This window comes from Phlebotomus argentipes, unplaced genomic scaffold (genome assembly GCF_947086385.1).
Source record: "Phlebotomus argentipes unplaced genomic scaffold, Phlebotomus argentipes genome assembly contig_2, whole genome shotgun sequence".
NCBI classification, from domain to species: Eukaryota; Metazoa; Arthropoda; class Insecta; order Diptera; family Psychodidae; genus Phlebotomus; species Phlebotomus argentipes.
The window spans coordinates 4,597,009-4,616,023 of record NW_026776162.1 but is presented as its reverse complement, the minus strand read 5'-3'; the positions used below and the strand labels follow the sequence as shown (position 1 = coordinate 4,616,023).

The window sequence follows — 19,015 nt, the reverse complement described above, 5'->3', positions numbered from 1 at the left end:
ATTCTACTATTTTCGCGTTTATTTCCTCAAAATTGCACTATTAGCATGATAAATACAATAATTTAAGTCGACTAGAAAGGATATGATGAGGTGAGTTTTCGCCTACAAGCTGCTAAATGTAATTTATGTGAGAATGGAGACTGGAGAGTTAAGCGCAGGGATCGTGATGGGGATTGAAGTGAGTACAGCCGCCCTTTCCGTTGTGATTGCGTGGAATCGGCACGCGGAAGAGTTTCCCTGCAGGCATGCAAACGCACACCTTGAATTGCACCGCTCCTGCCCGCAATCCGTGCTCCGCCTGGACGATGGGGATGTTCTTCATGTCCACATACACTCCGTCACTGGCGGCCAGCACAATGGATCCATTGATTGACTTGAGGAAGATGTTCTGGTCGGCCGACCAGAGGATCTCCTTGCTCTCCATTTCGGTGCCCTCAGCGCCGCGGAGGATCAGCTTTCCCTTTGTCTGGAGCTTCAGCGCCTCCTGGAGAGGACTCGTGACTCGGCTGGCGCTCACAGTGCTGGCTCTGAGATTATTCACGCCCTGAGGAATGTTGTATCTTGGCTTGGCGGTGGTGAAAATAGACTCCTTGGTCACAGGATCGCGCACTTCGAACAAATTAATTCCCCTGAAGTGGGTGCCATTGCGTCCCATGAGGATTTTGTTGTGCACATGGCCATTTCTGTTCACCAGATTCACCAGAACCGCTCCAGCATCCCCAGAAATCGTCAATGGAACGTCAGTGAATCCTTCCAGAAGTCCATCCTTCTTGTAAACTCGGTCCAAGTCAGTGTTGCCGAAGAACTTTACCGTGTCAGCTTCAGGGACGAGTTCCATGAACTCCATTCCTCTGCCGAGGCGCAGAATGCCGACGATTGTGAGGGTGAGAGCGAGATTACCGATCGTGAGGATGATCAGGAGGATCACCAGAACCCAGAAGGCACACGTGTTGCGCCCCTTGAGGTAATCCGCCCCGTCTTCAGGGAGATAATTCACTTTCGGTGGATTGTAGGTGTGACTGGTGCTCTGAGGATAGCTGGACGCATCTCCGATGGGCAACGTGGCCATTCCGCTGTCGTCTCCATCATCGGAGAACTGTGGGGAAGCACTTCGCACAAAAGTGTTGTCCAAATTGGCCATTTTATGCGGGAAAAAGTCGACTTTGGCCAATTTTTCTTCACTCTTTTCACGAATTGACAAAATTTTGCATGCCTGGAAGCGAATGCGCGCGCATTTTTCCCTCCCTTCGCCTGGAAATCTAACCAGTTTTCCCTTTAGGTGGCGCAGCTTGCATATGATTTTAAATTTTCCTTTATATCCTTTATATAAAAAATATAATTGTGTAAATTTACTGTGATTATTCATTGAAGCTCAGTTGATTCTCATACCAGTCTCGAGCACTGGCCATTTTTATTTTGCACTGAAACGAAATGCGGTGTTTGAATGACGAGAATTCTGTGAAAATCCTTCAATAACTTACGAGCTCTTCACAATTCCTCTGATAAGTTTCTATGCGCTGCATAGTTTTCCACCCAAGATCCTTGTACACTTGTCGCAACTCTTGCAAGTCTTTCTCTATTTCGTTCCTTCGTCTTTCGTAAAATACCTTGAGTTTGGAGGCCAAGTTCTCAATATACTGGCAATTTTCGCACACAACGTTGAATATTTCCCTCAAAGCTTTCGTTCTCTTCATTACTGACGCCTTATCGGCGTTCCACGCTTTCAAGAGCTTCACTTTAGACTCCTTTACATTATCAATATCTTCTTTTATGTTGCAACAAATCGATTTATATTCCTCAATCCTTCCTCGAAGCGAAAATCCAGAATATTTTAGTTGGTCAATTGCTTTGTGCCTCTCTTCTCTTGCGTCTTTTTCCTTGCTTTCCATTTCTTGCAAGATTCTCAGGTATTCCAGTTTCTCATCATGAATTACCTTTTCAAGCAATTTAACATCTCCCAGAAATCGATGATGAACTTCTTCAGTTTTCGTTTTGAAGTTTACACAATATTCCCTCATTGAACGTAATTTGTTCTCATAACTCTTCTTCAGCGCATTGAAATATTCTGAGCGTTTGTCTTTAGCAGAAACAGTCGAAGATTCTTTCATACTCTTCAGCATACTCTGCATCTTGTCCTCTCGTTTCTTAAGCCTGTTGAAGAGGCGTTCATGTTCATCTTCGAAGCTCTTTACGGAAGTTGAGAAGTCGCTGAATTTGTGCCTTATTGATTTAATGTCCATCACGCAATCTGTGTACTCCTTTTGCATTGCAATGTCTTCATTCAGCACGGAATGGTAAATAGTCTGAGAAAAATCTGTAAATTCACGGAAAAGTGATTGATTTTCTAGATAAAATTATCGCATAAACTTACCTTTCTCGTTTCTTTGATCCAAATTAGTCATCATAAATTCACACTCTTTCACTTCTTTGGCCAAACATTCCTCCAAATCGTTGATTATTTCCTGTGTATTCGCAGATTGGTCTCTCAAGGAAGCGCTGTTCTTCTGAAAAAGGTCAAAACTGGGGATTTTCTGATGTTGGTCGTCAGAATGGCTTCTGGGAGTGATAAATTTATTTGCAATGCGTCTTTCTTCCAGCGTTCCTATTGATTTGTCTCGCTCCACTTCCTCAATTTTCTGTCGAATATCTTTTCGGAGATTCCTCATGTCTTCTCTGAAGGAATTCATAGTCGCCAGGGCTTCTGAGAAGTCATCTTTCATATCCAATCGCTTAACAATTGCATTGGGGGTGCTTCTCTTCTGATTGTCGATTTTACCTAAAAACTGCCGATAAAGAGTCGATTCCACCGTTTCTTGCTGCCTAAAGAAACTTGCTCGAAAGCTACACATTTTGTTGAAACTCAAATTTTTCGCCTTTTTCAATTATTTTACTGTGAATGCTTCGTTTGAGTTTATTTTGCAATTCATTGTTCGTTACAAAAGAGGGGAAATTTGAAACTCTTCCAGATTTCCAAGTGAAATTGACACAAATGTTCCAGTGGCGTTACAATCGCTTGAAAGAATTCCCATTTGGAGAGTGACGATTGTTTTTCACCAGTCGCTTTATTTATCTCTGATTTTCTCGTGAAATACCATCAAATCTAGCCAAAAATGGCATCTGAACGATACAGTTTCTCCCTCACCACATTCAGGTAATGAAGGTTTTGCGTAGAATGCGAAGATTCAGTGAGAAATACTAGTAATTGTGTCCTAACCCAACTTTGTTCAATGACTCTGCAGCCCTTCCGGGAAGCTGGTGCAGATTGAGTATGCCCTGGCGGCGGTGTCTGCCGGCGCCCCTTCTGTGGGCATCAAGGCCACCAATGGTGTGGTGCTGGCCACGGAGAACAAGCACAAGTCCATCCTGTACGATGAGCACAGTGTCAACAAGGTGGAGATGGTGACTGATCACATCGGGATGGTGTATTCCGGCATGGGCCCTGACTATCGGCTGCTGGTGAAGCAGGCCAGGAAGATGGCACAGCAGTACTACCTCGTCTACCAGGAGCCTATTCCCACAGCTCAGCTGGTGCAGCGCGTGGCCACGGTGATGCAGGAGTACACGCAGTCCGGCGGAGTGCGTCCCTTCGGAGTCTCTCTTCTCATCTGCGGCTGGGACAACGATCGTCCTTACCTGTTCCAGTGTGACCCCTCCGGAGCGTACTTCGCCTGGAAGGCCACCGCCATGGGGAAGAACTCCATCACGGGAAAGACGTTCCTGGAGAAGCGCTATAGTGAGGATCTTGAGCTCGACGATGCCGTTCACACGGCCATTCTGACCCTCAAGGAGGGATTCGAGGGCCAAATGACGGCCGACAACATCCAGGTGGGCGTTTGCGATGAGAATGGCTTCAGGCGACTTGATCCTTCAACGGTGAAGGACTACTTGGCGAATATCTAGGCATTTTGCTGTAATCTTCGGTTTTTTTGCATTAAATCCCAATACACGACACAGAATCATTTATTGAAATACCAGAGAAGAAGGACAATCATTGGGAGTTGATTATTCCATGCTGTCGTCCTCGCCTTCGGCCTCCACAGCTTCCATGTCCTCATCCTCCTCGCCTTCTTTCTTCTCCGACGTGGGTTTCTCGTACACGCGCTCCATGGGAGACACCACCACTCCATCCCAGACACTCATTTCGCTGGCAATGCTCGCGTTGCCCTCCAGTCCCAGGATGTGTCTGTAGCCGCCGTGCGACAGCACTCTGAGGAGCGTCTGAGCCGTCATGCAGCACACGTCCTGCTGTTCCAGGGTCATGGAGGTGTGCACACGGATGTGACCCACCTCACAGGGATCTGTAATGCCCGCGGAGCCGGGCAAGAAGAGCCCAGAAGCAAGAAGCTGGAACACGCGCCTGAAGGCTTGATTGATGGGCAAAGCCTGGCGACTCGGGTTGTTCATGATAGCCAAGTGCGCGAGCAAATCCAATGTCCAGGGCGACATGGGAGTGAATCCCTCGAAGCGCTTCGTGAGATCGCGCAGGATGCGAATCAACACCTTGATTGAGGAGTGATGAGCGTTCTCTTCGAACCATCGGATGTGCCTGATGGCTGCCAAGTGGCTCTGCATGACTTTCGCATCGAGATGCGTCTCCGGCTCCAGCTTCCGGATGTTCTGGGGCAGCGTGGCGATGAGCACACGCACTTTAGCCACTCTGTTGGCTATGTCGAAACCCTTCTCGTGGAGGCTGGTACTCAAGGCCTCCGCCTTTGTCACCACTTCTGTCTTCATGGCTGTCTTGAGGTCCTCCTCGACTTTTTTCGACAGCGCCTCACAAGCCTCCTTTGTCGGGAGTGTCTTCAGGATCACCACAATGTCCGCCACGTTGTTGCCCGTCATCATGGTGCCCTTCTTGAAGGAGCCCACCTGGCGCACCTCATCCAGTTGCTGAAAAATACCCCGAAAATCAGTGTGACACTTTCACAAACTTTCACGCTTAACACTTACGCATGTGGAAAAGTCTCCGGGCGCCACGACTAAGTTGTCCAGGACGCCCTGGACTTTGGTCACGAGATTCGCAATGGCCGTTTGCTCCACGGCCGTGGGACAGAGGTCCTGATTGCGCTTCAGAAGGGCCGCAGTCAAGGCAGAATCGTCCGGCGGCTGCACAACTTTTGGGAAGGCCATCTCGGCCAGTGTGAGATCAAAAGGGTGTCTCGGAACGAAAGTCTTCTTGAAGGGCATCCGCACTCCACCTCCGCGCATTCCGCCGCGTCCTCTTATAGCCCCACGCACCATCTCCAGCAGTATAAGGAACCAGAAAATATGGGAAAATTGAAAAAATACGATAGCCGGCGTTTTCTGCTATACACTTTGACAGCCGCACTGTTTACACATTTCTGGGCTGCCAGATGGCAAGATATCGATATATCGAACAGATTTGAATTCCCCCAAATTCCCGCGGGAATTGTTGAAGAGAATTTCAGCGCAGTTAATAAAAAATTATGATTAATTGTTTATTGGCCAAATTTCATTTTGTATTAGTATAAAATAGGATACATAATACCAAGTAATGTTACAATTGATCTTTTCATGAGATTTCTTAGAAATTTTTCTAGTTTTTTTTTTGTATTCTGAGAATTTTTCAGGCACTCAATAATCTCCTTTGTGTGATTTTAAAACACTATCAGCCTTCCGTCATCGCCCACACACTGTATTTTAGGACAGCAATCTGGATAGTCCTTGGATAAATCCATTGGCAGATCTTTGCACTCGAAATTGTCGATTTTCACAATTTTTGGAGAGCATCTGCGAAGAAAGAAAAGGTGATTGAATAACCTTGGAAATCCAGCGAAATCTTCTTGATCTTACGATGCACCGGACAGACTGAAGTCCCGATTGCAGGTGATGCGGATGCATTCGCCCACGGTGACACTCTCACCCACAGACAGGGTGATATTCTGCTCGACGTCCCAGCACTTGTCGGGATGGTCTTTTGTGTGCGGAGAAAATGTGACAAAAACAAGGCTCAATTGAGGCGCAAAATCCAAAATCCGGCAAGATTGACTATAAAAATACCTGGATGTTTGTTGGGGAGCCCAATAAACGTTGCCGCCTCGAGTTGAGCCACAAAGAAGAGGCTGACGCAGATGGTGATGAAATGGAGAGACATGTTTTTCAGCGTCAAAACACCACGAGATTCACAAGAAGACTGCCGCGAATGTTGAGAGGCTTATCGGCATTGACCGACAGAGTCAAGCTGTTTGATAACTCACACATCAGCGCCAATTTCTACGGAGATCCGCCAGAAAAAAAGCCTTCAATGCTACAATCCGGCATTGTTGATGCCTGAAGATGAGTTTTTTGTGGTCAGCCCACTTTCCTCAAAGACGTAGAAGTTCATTAGAGGTGTGAAGAGTTTGGAATCATGGCAGAGAATGTCGTCGAACGAATTAGCATATTGAGAGTGATCGCGTGCAAAGCTTTTTGTATTTATAAGCACAGAAATAGAAACAAGAAACACATTTTTTGTTCCTGTCGTACGGTCGAGATTAGAGAGAGAATTTACAATGTATTTTTTATGACGCGAGGAATGTGCAGAAATGCGGCATAGTGTTAGCGAATTCCAAACTCTTTTTCTGATTTATTTGCATTTTGGTTGCCAATTTTATATGGTATAAAATGGGTGGAAAAAGTTTCGCGTAAATTGCACAGAGAGGAAAGTTCATAACATATCACTATAGAATTGCCGCTCATGTTGATGAAGGCCACTGAAATGATGGTCAAAAAGCTCTGTGAAGCTCACAATTCAAAAGTTGCTCCAAAATTATATACAGTTTTGCTAAATTAACTCGTGACCTATTTTAATGCAATGCTAATTTACCGCGTTGCAATTCTGCAGCAAGTTTAGTTAACGTTTCTGGCTCAAAGGTAAAAAATAATTGAAAATGTGCTAGAAAAAGTGGAGCTAAATAACGTAATATTAATTAAATGCTTCTCATTTCTATTGTTACCCTTTTGTGAGCATATTTTTACGAACTAGAGTTCAACTGTGACCATAGATAAATTACTATAGTCTTATATTTGCTCTTTCCGAAGTTTGATTTCACTGAATATTCGACGTATTGAATAATGTTTGATAATGTAATTTAAATTGAATAAATAAATTTCAATGTCCACGAAAATGTGCATACAATATCGCTGTGCAGATGAATGGCTCGATTGATTTGGATGAACAAATTATTTAATCTATAATGGCATAATTACACTATATATCAATGATATCTGATTGGCCCATTTGCAACACGATAAGCAATTTGATTTACTAATTTGGGGGCCAAAGAGCATTTCATCCACTATCGATTTCTCTGGTAATCGCCTCGAATAATGCCAAGCAGATTCTGTAAATAGATATTGTACATTTTTCGCCTTTATTCGCTGAATCGCAGTGTGATTCCATCCGCATTTGGTGCTGATAGTGGCGATTGCTGCATGAATAACCCGATAAATTCGATGGCATTATTCGTCTAATAATCTTTTGAGGGTGAAACTAGCAAATTGAGATATTTGCAGAGCCAAATCTGTGGCATTTTCGCATCACTGGGACGATTTTGGCGTCGGAAATTCACCCAAGGGTGCTTAATGGAGTTCGCGCGCTGTAAATTTGAATATTTTCCTGGGGAATTCATGAAATTGCACACAGCAGAAATATGCTGTCCAATGAGAATTGCTTCACTGAAGGTTTCCAATTTGGCGCGAATAATTTATTTCACTTGTGGTATGAATTGCAATGACTCTTCTGTGTATTTCGTGCAACTTTTCTGCAAAAATATGCATAAAAATAAAAAAAAAAAGATCTTGTTCAATTTTTTTTCGCGTCGTCAGGGGAAAAATTGTCACGTGAAACGTGATCAGAAAGTTTTGGCACTGATATAGTCATAATTTTGATTGAATTCTGGCTGGAGAACATCAAATTATGCCCATAAACTTCATGCAGAGTATCAGTTCGGATTGTGATTGAGAGACAAAATCAATAGTCATGAAATATTCATTGAATTCTGATACAAAATAATAATGCAATTGTTTGGCACTGCTGTGCACAATTCATAATTCAGTGTCTTGCTTTGGATCGCCAAGGAAGTTTTATAGTCTATGGATTCTTTGGACATTGCGCATCATAAATCCCAGAGAAATATAGAATTCAGTCCAAAGTTTATACATATTTAGAGATTCTGTTCAAATGAAGCCTAAAGAGTTATTGTATTGAATTATAATTTGATAATTTTCGAACAATCCTGGGAAATCTGAATTAATTTTGCTTGTGGCGCAGTGATTAAGTTTCTGCGAATATTAAATGATGCTCTACCGGGTTTGATACCCAATTAGGGAAATGGAACAGAATTTTGAAATTAATTATTCTAAAAGATAACCTCGTAATCAATTTCTAAACTATCTTTCAGCTCACATGGGAGGAAAACACCCAAAATTATTACTAATAATACATTGCCGTTTTTAAATGCTTCCCAGCCTCAAAAGTTGGAAGGAACCGAAAGTAGAAGAAGAGAATTTTTCTCTAGAGTGGATGAGAAGTTTGTGTGAAAGTTGCTAATGAAAAAATACCATTTGGCTTTTAAAGTATTCCATTTTATTTATTATTATTGCGTGGGATGTTCAGCATCGGAAGTCATGGCGAAACTGTGCCAACAGCCGAAAGGAGACAAATATTTTAAATTCTTTTTCTTCGGCAGCAATTGGGAAAATTGCGGGCCAAGATACTCTCTTGGAGCATTTCGCTTAACATGAAAAGAAAAGTTTTATTGGTAAACTTTTTTCTTGCCATCAAAGCCTCCCGACATTGAAGCAATTGATGATGAAAATTGGTAACTTGTTGAGGGATTAGGGATTCCTTGGAAGAATTTGCGTGCGTGTCTGGAGGAGATGAGAAATTCCGATTAGAGCTGAAAGACACGAGAATAATCAGTTTCTCATCCCTCGAGAGAAAAAAAAATTCCATCGCGTGCCAACTTTAAGATAATACAAACTTTGCTCTTCGGAAATTTCCAGAAATCGGGACCGAAAGTTTACATAAATATCCATTTGAGCGGTGCTTTTAAGTCCTTTATGAGTTAAATTCTTCATAATAGAAGTGAAAAAACAAATTCGGATTGCAAAACTTCCGAGAAAAAATAATCCATCAAGCATTTTTAAGTAGCTTTTTTATTGAATTGTCATAATGTAGTCGAATTCATGGAACACACAAATTGTACAATAGCAAATTCCTGGAACTGTGAACTACATTTTATAGCTTTGTATCTGAGCTAGAATTATATTACCATCATTAAAAATATGTAGAGCTTGTATTATTTAAAATATATTGAAAATTAATAAATAACAAAATTTTGTAGAACAGCAAAGAGTTTTATAATTACAAATTTGAGATAATTATCCTCTGTTACATCGTGTTTATGTTTGTAATTGTTTTTTGCAAAAATCCATGTATAAAATGAAGGATTTAATATGAAAATATTTATTATCCGCACACGAAAAATGAAATAATAAAAGTGGAGGGAGCTTTTTTTTAGCTCTAATATTGACAGGCTACATTTTATCACACACTTCTTGGATATCTGCAGGATTTGTGTAAAATTCGCGACACTGCGGCGTGACGAAAACATGCCAATGTATATGATTGTTATGCTCTTCCTTAATGTGCAGAAAATTCAACACGGCAACTTTGTACTTATGTCCAAACTGAAGTCCTCCCAATGTGCAGTTGTAGTGCGAATGATCGAGTTTGTGCATTCGGATAAAGCTCATTTCCTTATCATGCCAAACAATACGTTTTTGACAAACATCATCTATCAATGGAGACCACGCAACATGGGCGTACAGGCAAGTCTTGCAGTCTGGCTCTGTGAGATAATTCACAACCTTGAGATCATTCGCTTCCTTTATCGGTTCGTGACTGAACGTTTTGACAAACGTGGGAAAGACGTGAAACTCCTCTTTGATGCCTCTAAGCTTGCTTCCCTTGAAACCGAATCCTGATATTTTGTAGAATGTGTCGGGCTGGAGCGAATCGATGATCGCGATGGGGTTGTTGGCCAAGTAGAAGCTATCATTGAGTTCGTTTGACACTTTGTACTGGATCACAACGTAATCGGGATACTGAAGGTCATGATTCACGCCCACTCTCGTCGTGACTGATGTGTCACCGCGACAAACCATGCTTAAATCGTAACCGAAATTGAAGGTTTTGTCGGTCTTCCACATTTTGCGAATCTTATTCAAAGCTTCTTCTTCATATTCATCCATCGGATTTTTACTGCACATCTCGTGACAATAATGCATTTGCGTTGAATTCCTGTTCTCGGCCAAACAGTAGAACACACAGTAGAGTTCCTTGACATTAAGTTCTGCAGGTATGCGCACAGTGTCCATATAAACATTCTGAGTGGCAGAAGGAATCACGAACAAGCAGCTGAGGATGAGAAAAATCCGCAGAGTTGCACTTGGATAACACAAAAGGTGCATTTTGAGACAAGAGAATAATTTCCAAGAACGATCCCAACTCCGTGACGGTTGAGTGAAAACTGGTGATCTTTTCTACATATTTTCTTTTCACTCCTCTTCATGCATCTTCACATAACACACACACTCTCAGGAATTTCTTTCAGCACACACTCCCGAAATTATCCGATGTCCTTCGCCTAATAGTGTCTCTCTATGTAAGTGCAGTCAAAATGTGTTTGAAAATCGTTCAAATGTGGGATCTAATCAAGTCTCTAGGAAAGACATTCAATTATCTGGAATCTACAGACATCTGAGGAGCAAATTCTTCAGCTACTTTCACTACTTTCCATAGAAATATTAATTTATACCTTCTGTGCGGGGAAACCCATGAGAAATTTTGACCTCCAACGACTTTATGACGATCAAAGTCAGCTTAATTGTGCTGAGATAAGCAAAAAGGAATATAATAAGGATTTTTATGATTAAACAAATGTATATTTTATTATAATATTATAAATGGTAGAGTTTTATTAAATTTGAAATTTTTTACAATATTTTTATCAATAATACAAAAAGAAAATTACAGTTCAAAATTCTTTAAAAAGAAATCAAGTATTGGAATTAAAGACAATTATTATAAAACATATTTTCAATTATAAACAAATAATTCAATAACTCTTCTAAGCGTCGTTTATGGGCGTGAGGTATGCTGAAGATGCTGTCAGTTGAGATAAACTGTCTCGTATGAGATTATCATCTTGGTTGAGCTTCTCCAAATCAAACAGTTCATCGCCGGCCTGGTTATCCATCTCATCCTTGAGTTCTGCGGCGATGGCGTTAAAGGATGGCCTCTCGTTGGGATTTTCAGCCCAGCAGGATCTCATGAGTTTGTAGAGCGAGAGGGAGCAGTTGGGAGGCATTTCCATCCGTGCGCCGGTCCGAAGGTATACGAGAAGCTGGTCATTCTCGATAGTCGGATAGGGAATGCAGCCCAGAGTGAAGATCTCATACAGGAGGACGCCAAATGACCACACATCCGACTGAGTTGTGTACACTTGACGACTCAGAGCCTCAAGAGCCATCCATTTGATGGGAACTCGACCGCTGCTCCGCTTCTTATAGATCCCATTGTTGTAGATATCACGGGACAGACCGAAGTCTGCAATCTTCATGGTGTTGTGCTCAGTCACGAGCACATTGCGCGCAGCTAAATCGCGATGGACCACCTTGTTGATGGCCAGGAACGTCATTCCTTCGGCAACTTGTATTGCCATATTCAGGAGGGCTTTGATAGTGACCGTCACGGTGAAGTCATCGGCGTCGTTTGCAAAATAGACGGGATTGTTCACGTAGTTCGTGGAAACGGATCTGATGCCAATCAAGAATCTGAATATCTTCTCACTGCGCAACATGTTTTGCTGATTCCCATGAACTCTCCACTGGTTCCTCAGATGGTCAAGGAGGCTCCCTTTGGCGCAGTACTCAGTGAGCAGGAGCATGTCATCGCCTTTTCCCGTGCAGTGTCCTAAGATGCTCACGATGTTGGGATGCTTCGGCACGGATTTCATGATGTTGATCTCCTGAATGAATTCTTCAATCTCGTCCTTCGACGCTGGATCCTTGAGCATCTTCACTGCCACTGTAGTCGTTGAATAGTCCATTAAGTGAGTTTCGAATTTTCTTAACTCTCCTTTCTTCACCATCCCAAAGTGTCCCTCCCCAATCATCTCATTAACAGTCACGCAGTCGATATCAACTTCGAGGGAGTCATTTATATAATGAATGTCTTCATTTTTTAATACTTCCAATTCCGATTTGCAGTGTTTAGTAGAAATAACTGTCATAATATACAGCATAATCGTGATACAAAAGATGGTCAAGAAGCCAACTAGTAGAAAATCCACTTTTTTCTCTCTTCCGCCTTTGCTGCTGATTAATTGCCCTTGAATAGTCGTGTACGATCGCTTCCCATTAGCATAAACGGCCTCCACATCAACTTCAAAGGGCACACCTGAGATATTGAGTTCCTTAAAGATTGCTTTCACTCTGTCTCCGTTCACGTTCATCGCCGTGGCAAAAGGTCTCTCGTAGTCCAAATTACGGATGGACACTGTGTAGTAATGGGGCAAGGGTTCGCTAGGCTTATCCCAAGTCACAGTGACTGTGTGAGCATCACGAACGACTGCTTTCACATTGGCTGGCTGCAGTGGAGAACACACTTCTAGGATATCAGCGGGCTTTGTGTAAATTTCGCGACACTGTGGCGTGACAAAAGACTGCCAATTGAAGTCGTTCTTCACTTGCTGCGAATTGTGCATGAAACTCCGCACAGCAACTTTGTATTCACGTGCAAACTCCAGCTCTCCAATTGTGATTTCATAGTGTGACTTCAAGTCAGATTCCACAGTCAGGGGAACTTCGTGAAGATCACCCTGGAGATTGTCATGCCATGCGATGCTGTAGTGGCAAATTTGGTCCGCGGATGGAGACCATTGCACATCGGCGAACAGGCAAGACTTGCAAACAGGGTGAATATGATAATTCACAACGCTGATATCACTCGCTTCTTTTATCGGTCCGTGGTTGAGAGTTCGGAAAGTTGTGGGAAGGACGTGAAACACCTCTTTGATGCCCTTGAGCTTGCTACCCTTGAAGCCGAACCCTGATATTCGGTAGAATGTGCCGGGTTGGAGCAAATCAATGACCGCGATAGGATTGTTGGCCAGATAGAAGCTATCATTGAGTTCGTTTGACACTTTGTACTGGATCACAACATAATTTGGATACTCAACGGGATGTTCCACGCTCATTCTCGTGGTGACTGAAGTATCATCGCGACAAACCATACTTAAATCGTTAGTGGTCACGGTCTTCGCCAGTTTGTGATTCTTCTTCAACACTTCTTCTCCATACTTTTCACTCAGGGAATTGCTGCATATTTTGTAACAGTCGAGCATTTTCGTGGAATTCTTGGTGTTCGCCAAACAGTAGAACACGCATTGGAGTTCTTTGACACTGAGTTCTTCGGGAATCAATAGAGTAGTTTCAGAGATCACCAACAGTCCGGTGAGAACGAGGAAGATCCTCAGAGATCCACAAACATTGGGCAAAAAATTCATCTTGAGTCAAGAAAATAATAATAACTTGCACAGGACAACTCGACTCAGTGGCAGTTGAAACAAAACTGAGGAATACTTCTACACTCACTTTTTTCCTCTTTCGCACCCGTCGTCAAATACCCATCTTCATATAAATCTAATTGCAGGAATTCCCAATTTTTCCCCACATTTTTCGTTGCGCCTAATCCTTTACCACACACAAGCAAGCTTAAGTAAAAGGTGTCTCAGTATTGGTGTCGTTGAGTTAATTATTGTCTGGGCACAGGGAAGGACAAAGGAGATAATATTGGCTGGAATTCTAATTGTTAACAGATGTTTGGGTTCAATAAGTTTTCTGAGAAAATGCACAAAGCCTTTGGTGGGGAATTTCTCTTCTGCAGCAATTCTGTTGAAGTACACCACGTGAGAATTTCACAGATTTCACACATTTTAGTACCATTTTATCAAGTGAGAATCAAAATTTATTTCTATGTGTTTTGAGGGACAGTGAATGTTACTATTATCTTAATTACGTCACCACAAATTCGTTCTGGGACCAACAAGTCGAAAGTGAATAGAGCAATGAAAGTTGTTACGAATATACGTTACTTGCATATATCAAAATACAGTTCAGTGAAAGAAATAAAGAGATTTCTTCAAAATGATTGCAATCAAACTGGTCTTTGGCAATAAAATCTCATACTAAATGTGATGCGCTCTCATTCTTCTCACTTTCCTGTAAATTACATAATGTGCACCAGACTTGTTTAGTGTGGAAGGATTCACATGCAAGGCAAGGAAGAGACATTCTGTTTGGCATTTCCTGTTGTTCTGCACAACGCCCAGTGGAAGGAGCAAAAGTATGTGCTTGAGTGAGTGTTGCAAAAGGACGATTCTCTCTACAGCAACTTTCGCTGCAATTTTGAGCATTTTATAACCCCGAAGACTGACAAAGAAGTGCAACAATGGGAGGAGAGGTAAAGTGTCGGAGTTGCTGGAGAAATTTGCCTTCATGCTTGGTCACCTCGCAAGCGAAATGGCAGGAAAAGGACATTCGGAGGGCATTAGGCGAAATGAAGGTGGTTTGCTCTTGAGTTTGATGAGGAGGAAAATGGTCAAATGAAAGGTATGGTTGGTGAGTAGCGGCAAGGAGTGTAATATGAAATTGTGGCAGTCTCCTTAATGCGAGACCACAGTGATAGGGGTTGTGCATGAAAATACAGCATATTTATTAAAATGTGCTCCGGAATAGTACTTAATTACATTTAATTGTTGAACCAGGATTTACACTGGATAAATTCGCACTGCTGCTTTTCTTTTCTCGTTTTCACTCGCTTCTGTCCCACAGAGAAGTTCTCATTTGTCTCATCCTGTGCAAATTGGAAGAAAACCTCAGATGTTTGCTCAGTGGCAAAACCACCTTTTTTCACATTCTCACTCCCTCAGAGTGAAATTGAGATAAATTATTTCTGTACATGTAGGACGAAATGGGGGAAAAGTTGGGAAAAGTGGGTGGATGTGCTTCATATTTTACCATGGAGATATCTCTCTCTCTTCATAAAATTGTCTCGTCTCTATTTTCAGTGGCAATAACACTTCATTTCTAATGACTATCATAAGCTCAAGTCCAGAATGACATGGCTGTATCTCAACTCTGGGGAATTTGGAGTGTCTGGGCGTGTGTAAAAATAGGTATTATTGCATATACTGCAAGAAATCCCTTCACAGAAACGACACAGCATTTCACTCCACAGATCCTGATTATCCTCACACATTGTTCACTCAATGAGTCCTTTTGCAGCATTCTCTGCTCCAAGTCTTTTTTATATTTTTCGCCGAGTGCACATAGAAACACGTTGTTCCACCCTTGGAGCCTCTATTATATGCCGGAAAAAATCGTTATTTTCCCAGTTTAGCTCGCAATTCATGTGGATTACCGAGACAATGTAGGGATAGGGGGAGAGATATCCTCAAATTGCGGTAGAAACGAAGTAATGTGAAAGATATAGATGCGAGAGAGAAAATAAATAAATAGACTCTCTCCTTAATATGCTCTAATTTGATACAAATGCTAAATGTAAGCAGTCTCTTTTAGTCCCAAAACTCCAGTACTTTTCCACTGAGTGGAATTTTTTGGAAGGCAAATATGATTATTTACGAATTAAAAATAACTTTAGGCGCGCTTTAGATCTACAGTTTGGTAAAATTGGGATAGTAGATTGGGTTTTTAAATCCGAATCGTCTGAGTGAGTTCTCAATATCTGTTCACACCCGGTGAATTGGATCATTAAAATGAAGTTGCAGACGAAGACAATGGTTAAACAATATTTTAATGATAAATCCAATTACAGAATAACTTGTAAGATTGTAATATTCGCGTGATTTGAGGTATTCGAAAATACATCACTTTCAATTTGCTTACACGGTGTTTTCCTCTAGACTGTGTGAAAGATGCGGAAAATTTGTATGGATTTTAACTATCAAATAAATCATCTTCACACTCAGTGCTTTGGGCTATCCTCTTCAATTTACACTCAATCATCGACATGCCAACAGTTAAAAAGAATCACTTAACCGTGAATAAAGAGGCAGAAATAAAAAATAGCCCGAAGCCTTTTCCACATCTCACATTATCGGCATATTGCTACTTAATACAGTGCCGGGAAACTTTGCTGTTCGTGCAAATAAAAAGAAAGCTCTCAATTTCTTCATTTTCATTCTCTCACTCCTGAATCGTCGAGGCAAACTTTTGCTCCATATAGTACAACACCCACACTTTACCACCCTAATCCGGGCGCAATGTGTGGTTTCTCGCGTCTTGAGAGATGGTTTTGGACAGCGAGCGAAGCACAAAGGAATGTACATAGACTTTGTTATTCTCTTCGCCTTGGGCCAAAAACAATTCCAGCACTCCAAACGACTTACGGAGTCAGTTTCAGATCTACAACTTTTACCCAACCCATCACTTGCAGGCCACGAAACGCTTCCTCCCGAAAGAGATGGACTTTGGGTGTGAGACAACACTGATATTAGTGGAAAATAAGCTAATTCGCTTCTTCCGATCTAATTGCACTTTGGAAAGCTCTTCCAGGCTTAGAAATGCATTAAGACAAGTTGGATTGAATTGAGTTGTCAGACTTGAACAAATTCTATTTAAAAATATGATATAAAATTCTGTCACGTAAATATTGAATTGTAAAAAGCTAAAAAAATGTGTTCAAAATGAGATACAATATTTGATCAAGATAATAATTATGGACACCCCCGAAAGCTCATTTTGTATGTTTAATATGACAAAATTATATAAATCGAATGCAATTAAATGTGTGCGGTTTGAAAATAAATAAATATAAATTGTGTTGCGCACTGTCATTTTGCTATGATTTCAAATATTTATTTGCATCGAAAAGAGACGGTAAAAAATGCATTTTGTCCTCAGCAAAGAATTTTCCACGAAAATTGCTAACGCGAAATTATTTATGGGACTAAAAATTGTGCGCCATTTGTGCTGAGACTTCTCTAACTCTTTAAGAGCTTGCGGTGGAAATTGAGAATGAATAATGAGAGTAATTGAGGGAGCGCCGGAGAATTCAGATCGAACGAACCCCTTTCCTGCGGAATACTTTGCAATTGGGTTGAATTTCTTGATAAAATTCCATTTGAAGTACTGCATTTATACATGAGGCACGAAAATCAATGGAATCAATTAATTCTTCCTCGCACAATTCCCCATCACGGGACGTCTTTTCATCCCATATCGACCGACACAGTGAAGCGTACACACATTTGACTGGCGCAAAGTGACGGAAGAACTTGCAAATGCGAGGGCTGGGCAAGTGTGCCGGAGGAATGGTGTGGACGCAAAAAATGTTTTTAATGAAAATTGATTTATGTCGACATGTAAAACTTAATGGAATAAAACGGATATCGTGTCAGAGACGGAATGAATAGAGAGTCTCCGCAATGTGGACTTCTCCGCGTACACTTCACGAGCAGAAGGGAGAGCGAGTCGCCACGGCAGAGCACGGGTTCGGGGCTCCAAGTGCAGAATTCATTCTGGCTGCAGCGAAACTAATGAAAAATGACAGAAATTTAATTATGCGGGAGAGAACATAAAAACCATATATACCACAGAAACTCAACTATATGGCGTGATGAAAATTTCGAAGTATGTATGGGTGTGTATTTTTAGGTTTCTAAAACATGGTAAAATGTTCATTCTCGAATGCCCAGAACAATTGGAATGCCGTGAAAGGAAGGCGCAGATTGAAGTGTATGAAAAATTCATTTCTACAGTGCATTCAATGTTTTTTCAAAATAAATATTTTCCAGAAAAATAATTGCTTTTAGTCAAATGTGAAGTGACGAGTAAAAATCATGATCTCTTTTATCCAAAAAATGCTCTCGAGTTTCATACATAAAACAACTTTTACGATATTCCCATGTTTTCATTCCATCGAGTTGATGCCTTGGCAAAATAAATTGGCAATAATATTTCAAATACTCTCCTGCGAATGGGAGCACTCTCGAGGATTTATTGGCAATCAATTGGGGAAAAAAGTGCATCTCTTTGTGTGGATATTCATCATAATGCATCAGTAGTTAGCTATGGTGCTACAATTGATCGATTTTGCAATTCCCAAATCTTAGAGGGTGTATTTCGAGAAATTATTGCACTGGTGAGAAGATGGTAAAGTGCCAAGTGAATTGAAAATCAATCAATGTCGGGATTTATTTTACTTATTTGGTACTTCTGGCATTTGGAAAAATCATTTCCCACCGAATGTGGAATTCATCGTAAAGTGAAGACTCCAATATTCGAGGATATATTCTTGCATTTCACCCATCCACCACTTGGCGTGAAAGCATTTCTCGTTTATTGAATACCACCCCACTGTTGAGGATCACGATTGATTGCTCTATGTCGCGATTTCAGATATTCCGATTTATTCTTCCTTAACTTCGTGCTCTCTTTCTTGTTCATCATTCCCTGCTTTTCCGGCTAAACTCGACTCTCGCCATGATCACAACATTGTGATGAAATATAGATATCTACTGGAATATTTCCTGTTTTCAAAGTAAACTTTTTTCACTCTTCAAATTGCCTTTTGGTAATATGTTTGAATAAAATATTTTTTTTCAGTAATTTCACACTGAACAAACACTCGGCGAATAACCATTGCTTTGCACTAGATTGCGTTCTTTTCCCTCGCGGAAAGCCAATTCAGTGCAACAATGTGATAAAAGACGAGTGGAGAAGGAGCAAAGGATTTCTTTTTCTGGCGCCTCAGCAAGAGTCATCATAATTCATCGTCAATATTAATTGCTGCTCGAAATAATTTATTGGATGCTTATGGTATATCGAAACGAGTTGAATTCATCATGGAGAATGAAAAGTTATGAGGATGGTTATCGAAAGATATTTCCTCTCGCTGCCACTGGCCATAAAAACTGCAATAAAG

General features: G+C 41.4%; 5 protein-coding genes across 5 annotated transcripts; 1 reads left to right on the top strand and 4 right to left on the bottom strand.

The window, feature by feature from the left end:
* Position 1: 1 nt before the first annotated feature.
* LOC132265464 (uncharacterized) lies at positions 2-1,715 on the bottom strand. The gene is made up of 2 exons (XM_059766183.1): positions 1,482-1,715; positions 2-1,421 (listed from the first exon to the last, which is right to left on the bottom strand). The coding sequence occupies exon 2, from the start codon at positions 1,364-1,366 to the stop codon at positions 149-151; it is 1,218 nt and encodes a 405-aa protein (XP_059622166.1). The 5' UTR covers positions 1,367-1,421; positions 1,482-1,715; the 3' UTR covers positions 2-148.
* A 1,296-nt stretch (positions 1,716-3,011) lies between these two features.
* Positions 3,012-3,972, top strand: LOC132264886 (proteasome subunit alpha type-2). Its single transcript, XM_059765220.1, has 2 exons — positions 3,012-3,151; positions 3,240-3,972. The coding sequence occupies exons 1-2, from the start codon at positions 3,111-3,113 to the stop codon at positions 3,898-3,900; spliced, it is 702 nt and encodes a 233-aa protein (XP_059621203.1). The 5' UTR covers positions 3,012-3,110; the 3' UTR covers positions 3,901-3,972.
* On the bottom strand, positions 3,926-5,416 carry LOC132264885 (interleukin enhancer-binding factor 2 homolog). Its single transcript, XM_059765219.1, has 2 exons — positions 4,951-5,416; positions 3,926-4,890 (listed from the first exon to the last, which is right to left on the bottom strand). Exons 1-2 carry the CDS (start codon positions 5,239-5,241, stop codon positions 4,003-4,005), a joined length of 1,179 nt encoding a protein of 392 aa, XP_059621202.1. The 5' UTR covers positions 5,242-5,416; the 3' UTR covers positions 3,926-4,002.
* A 53-nt stretch (positions 5,417-5,469) lies between these two features.
* Positions 5,470-6,174, bottom strand: LOC132264887 (uncharacterized). The gene is made up of 3 exons (XM_059765221.1): positions 6,022-6,174; positions 5,815-5,935; positions 5,470-5,751 (listed from the first exon to the last, which is right to left on the bottom strand). Exons 1-3 carry the CDS (start codon positions 6,113-6,115, stop codon positions 5,619-5,621), a joined length of 348 nt encoding a protein of 115 aa, XP_059621204.1. The 5' UTR covers positions 6,116-6,174; the 3' UTR covers positions 5,470-5,618.
* A 4,961-nt stretch (positions 6,175-11,135) lies between these two features.
* On the bottom strand, positions 11,136-13,574 carry LOC132264921 (tyrosine-protein kinase receptor torso-like). The gene has a single exon (XM_059765259.1). The coding sequence runs from the start codon at positions 13,572-13,574 to the stop codon at positions 11,136-11,138; it is 2,439 nt and encodes an 812-aa protein (XP_059621242.1).
* Between the last annotated feature and the right edge of the window lie 5,441 nt (positions 13,575-19,015).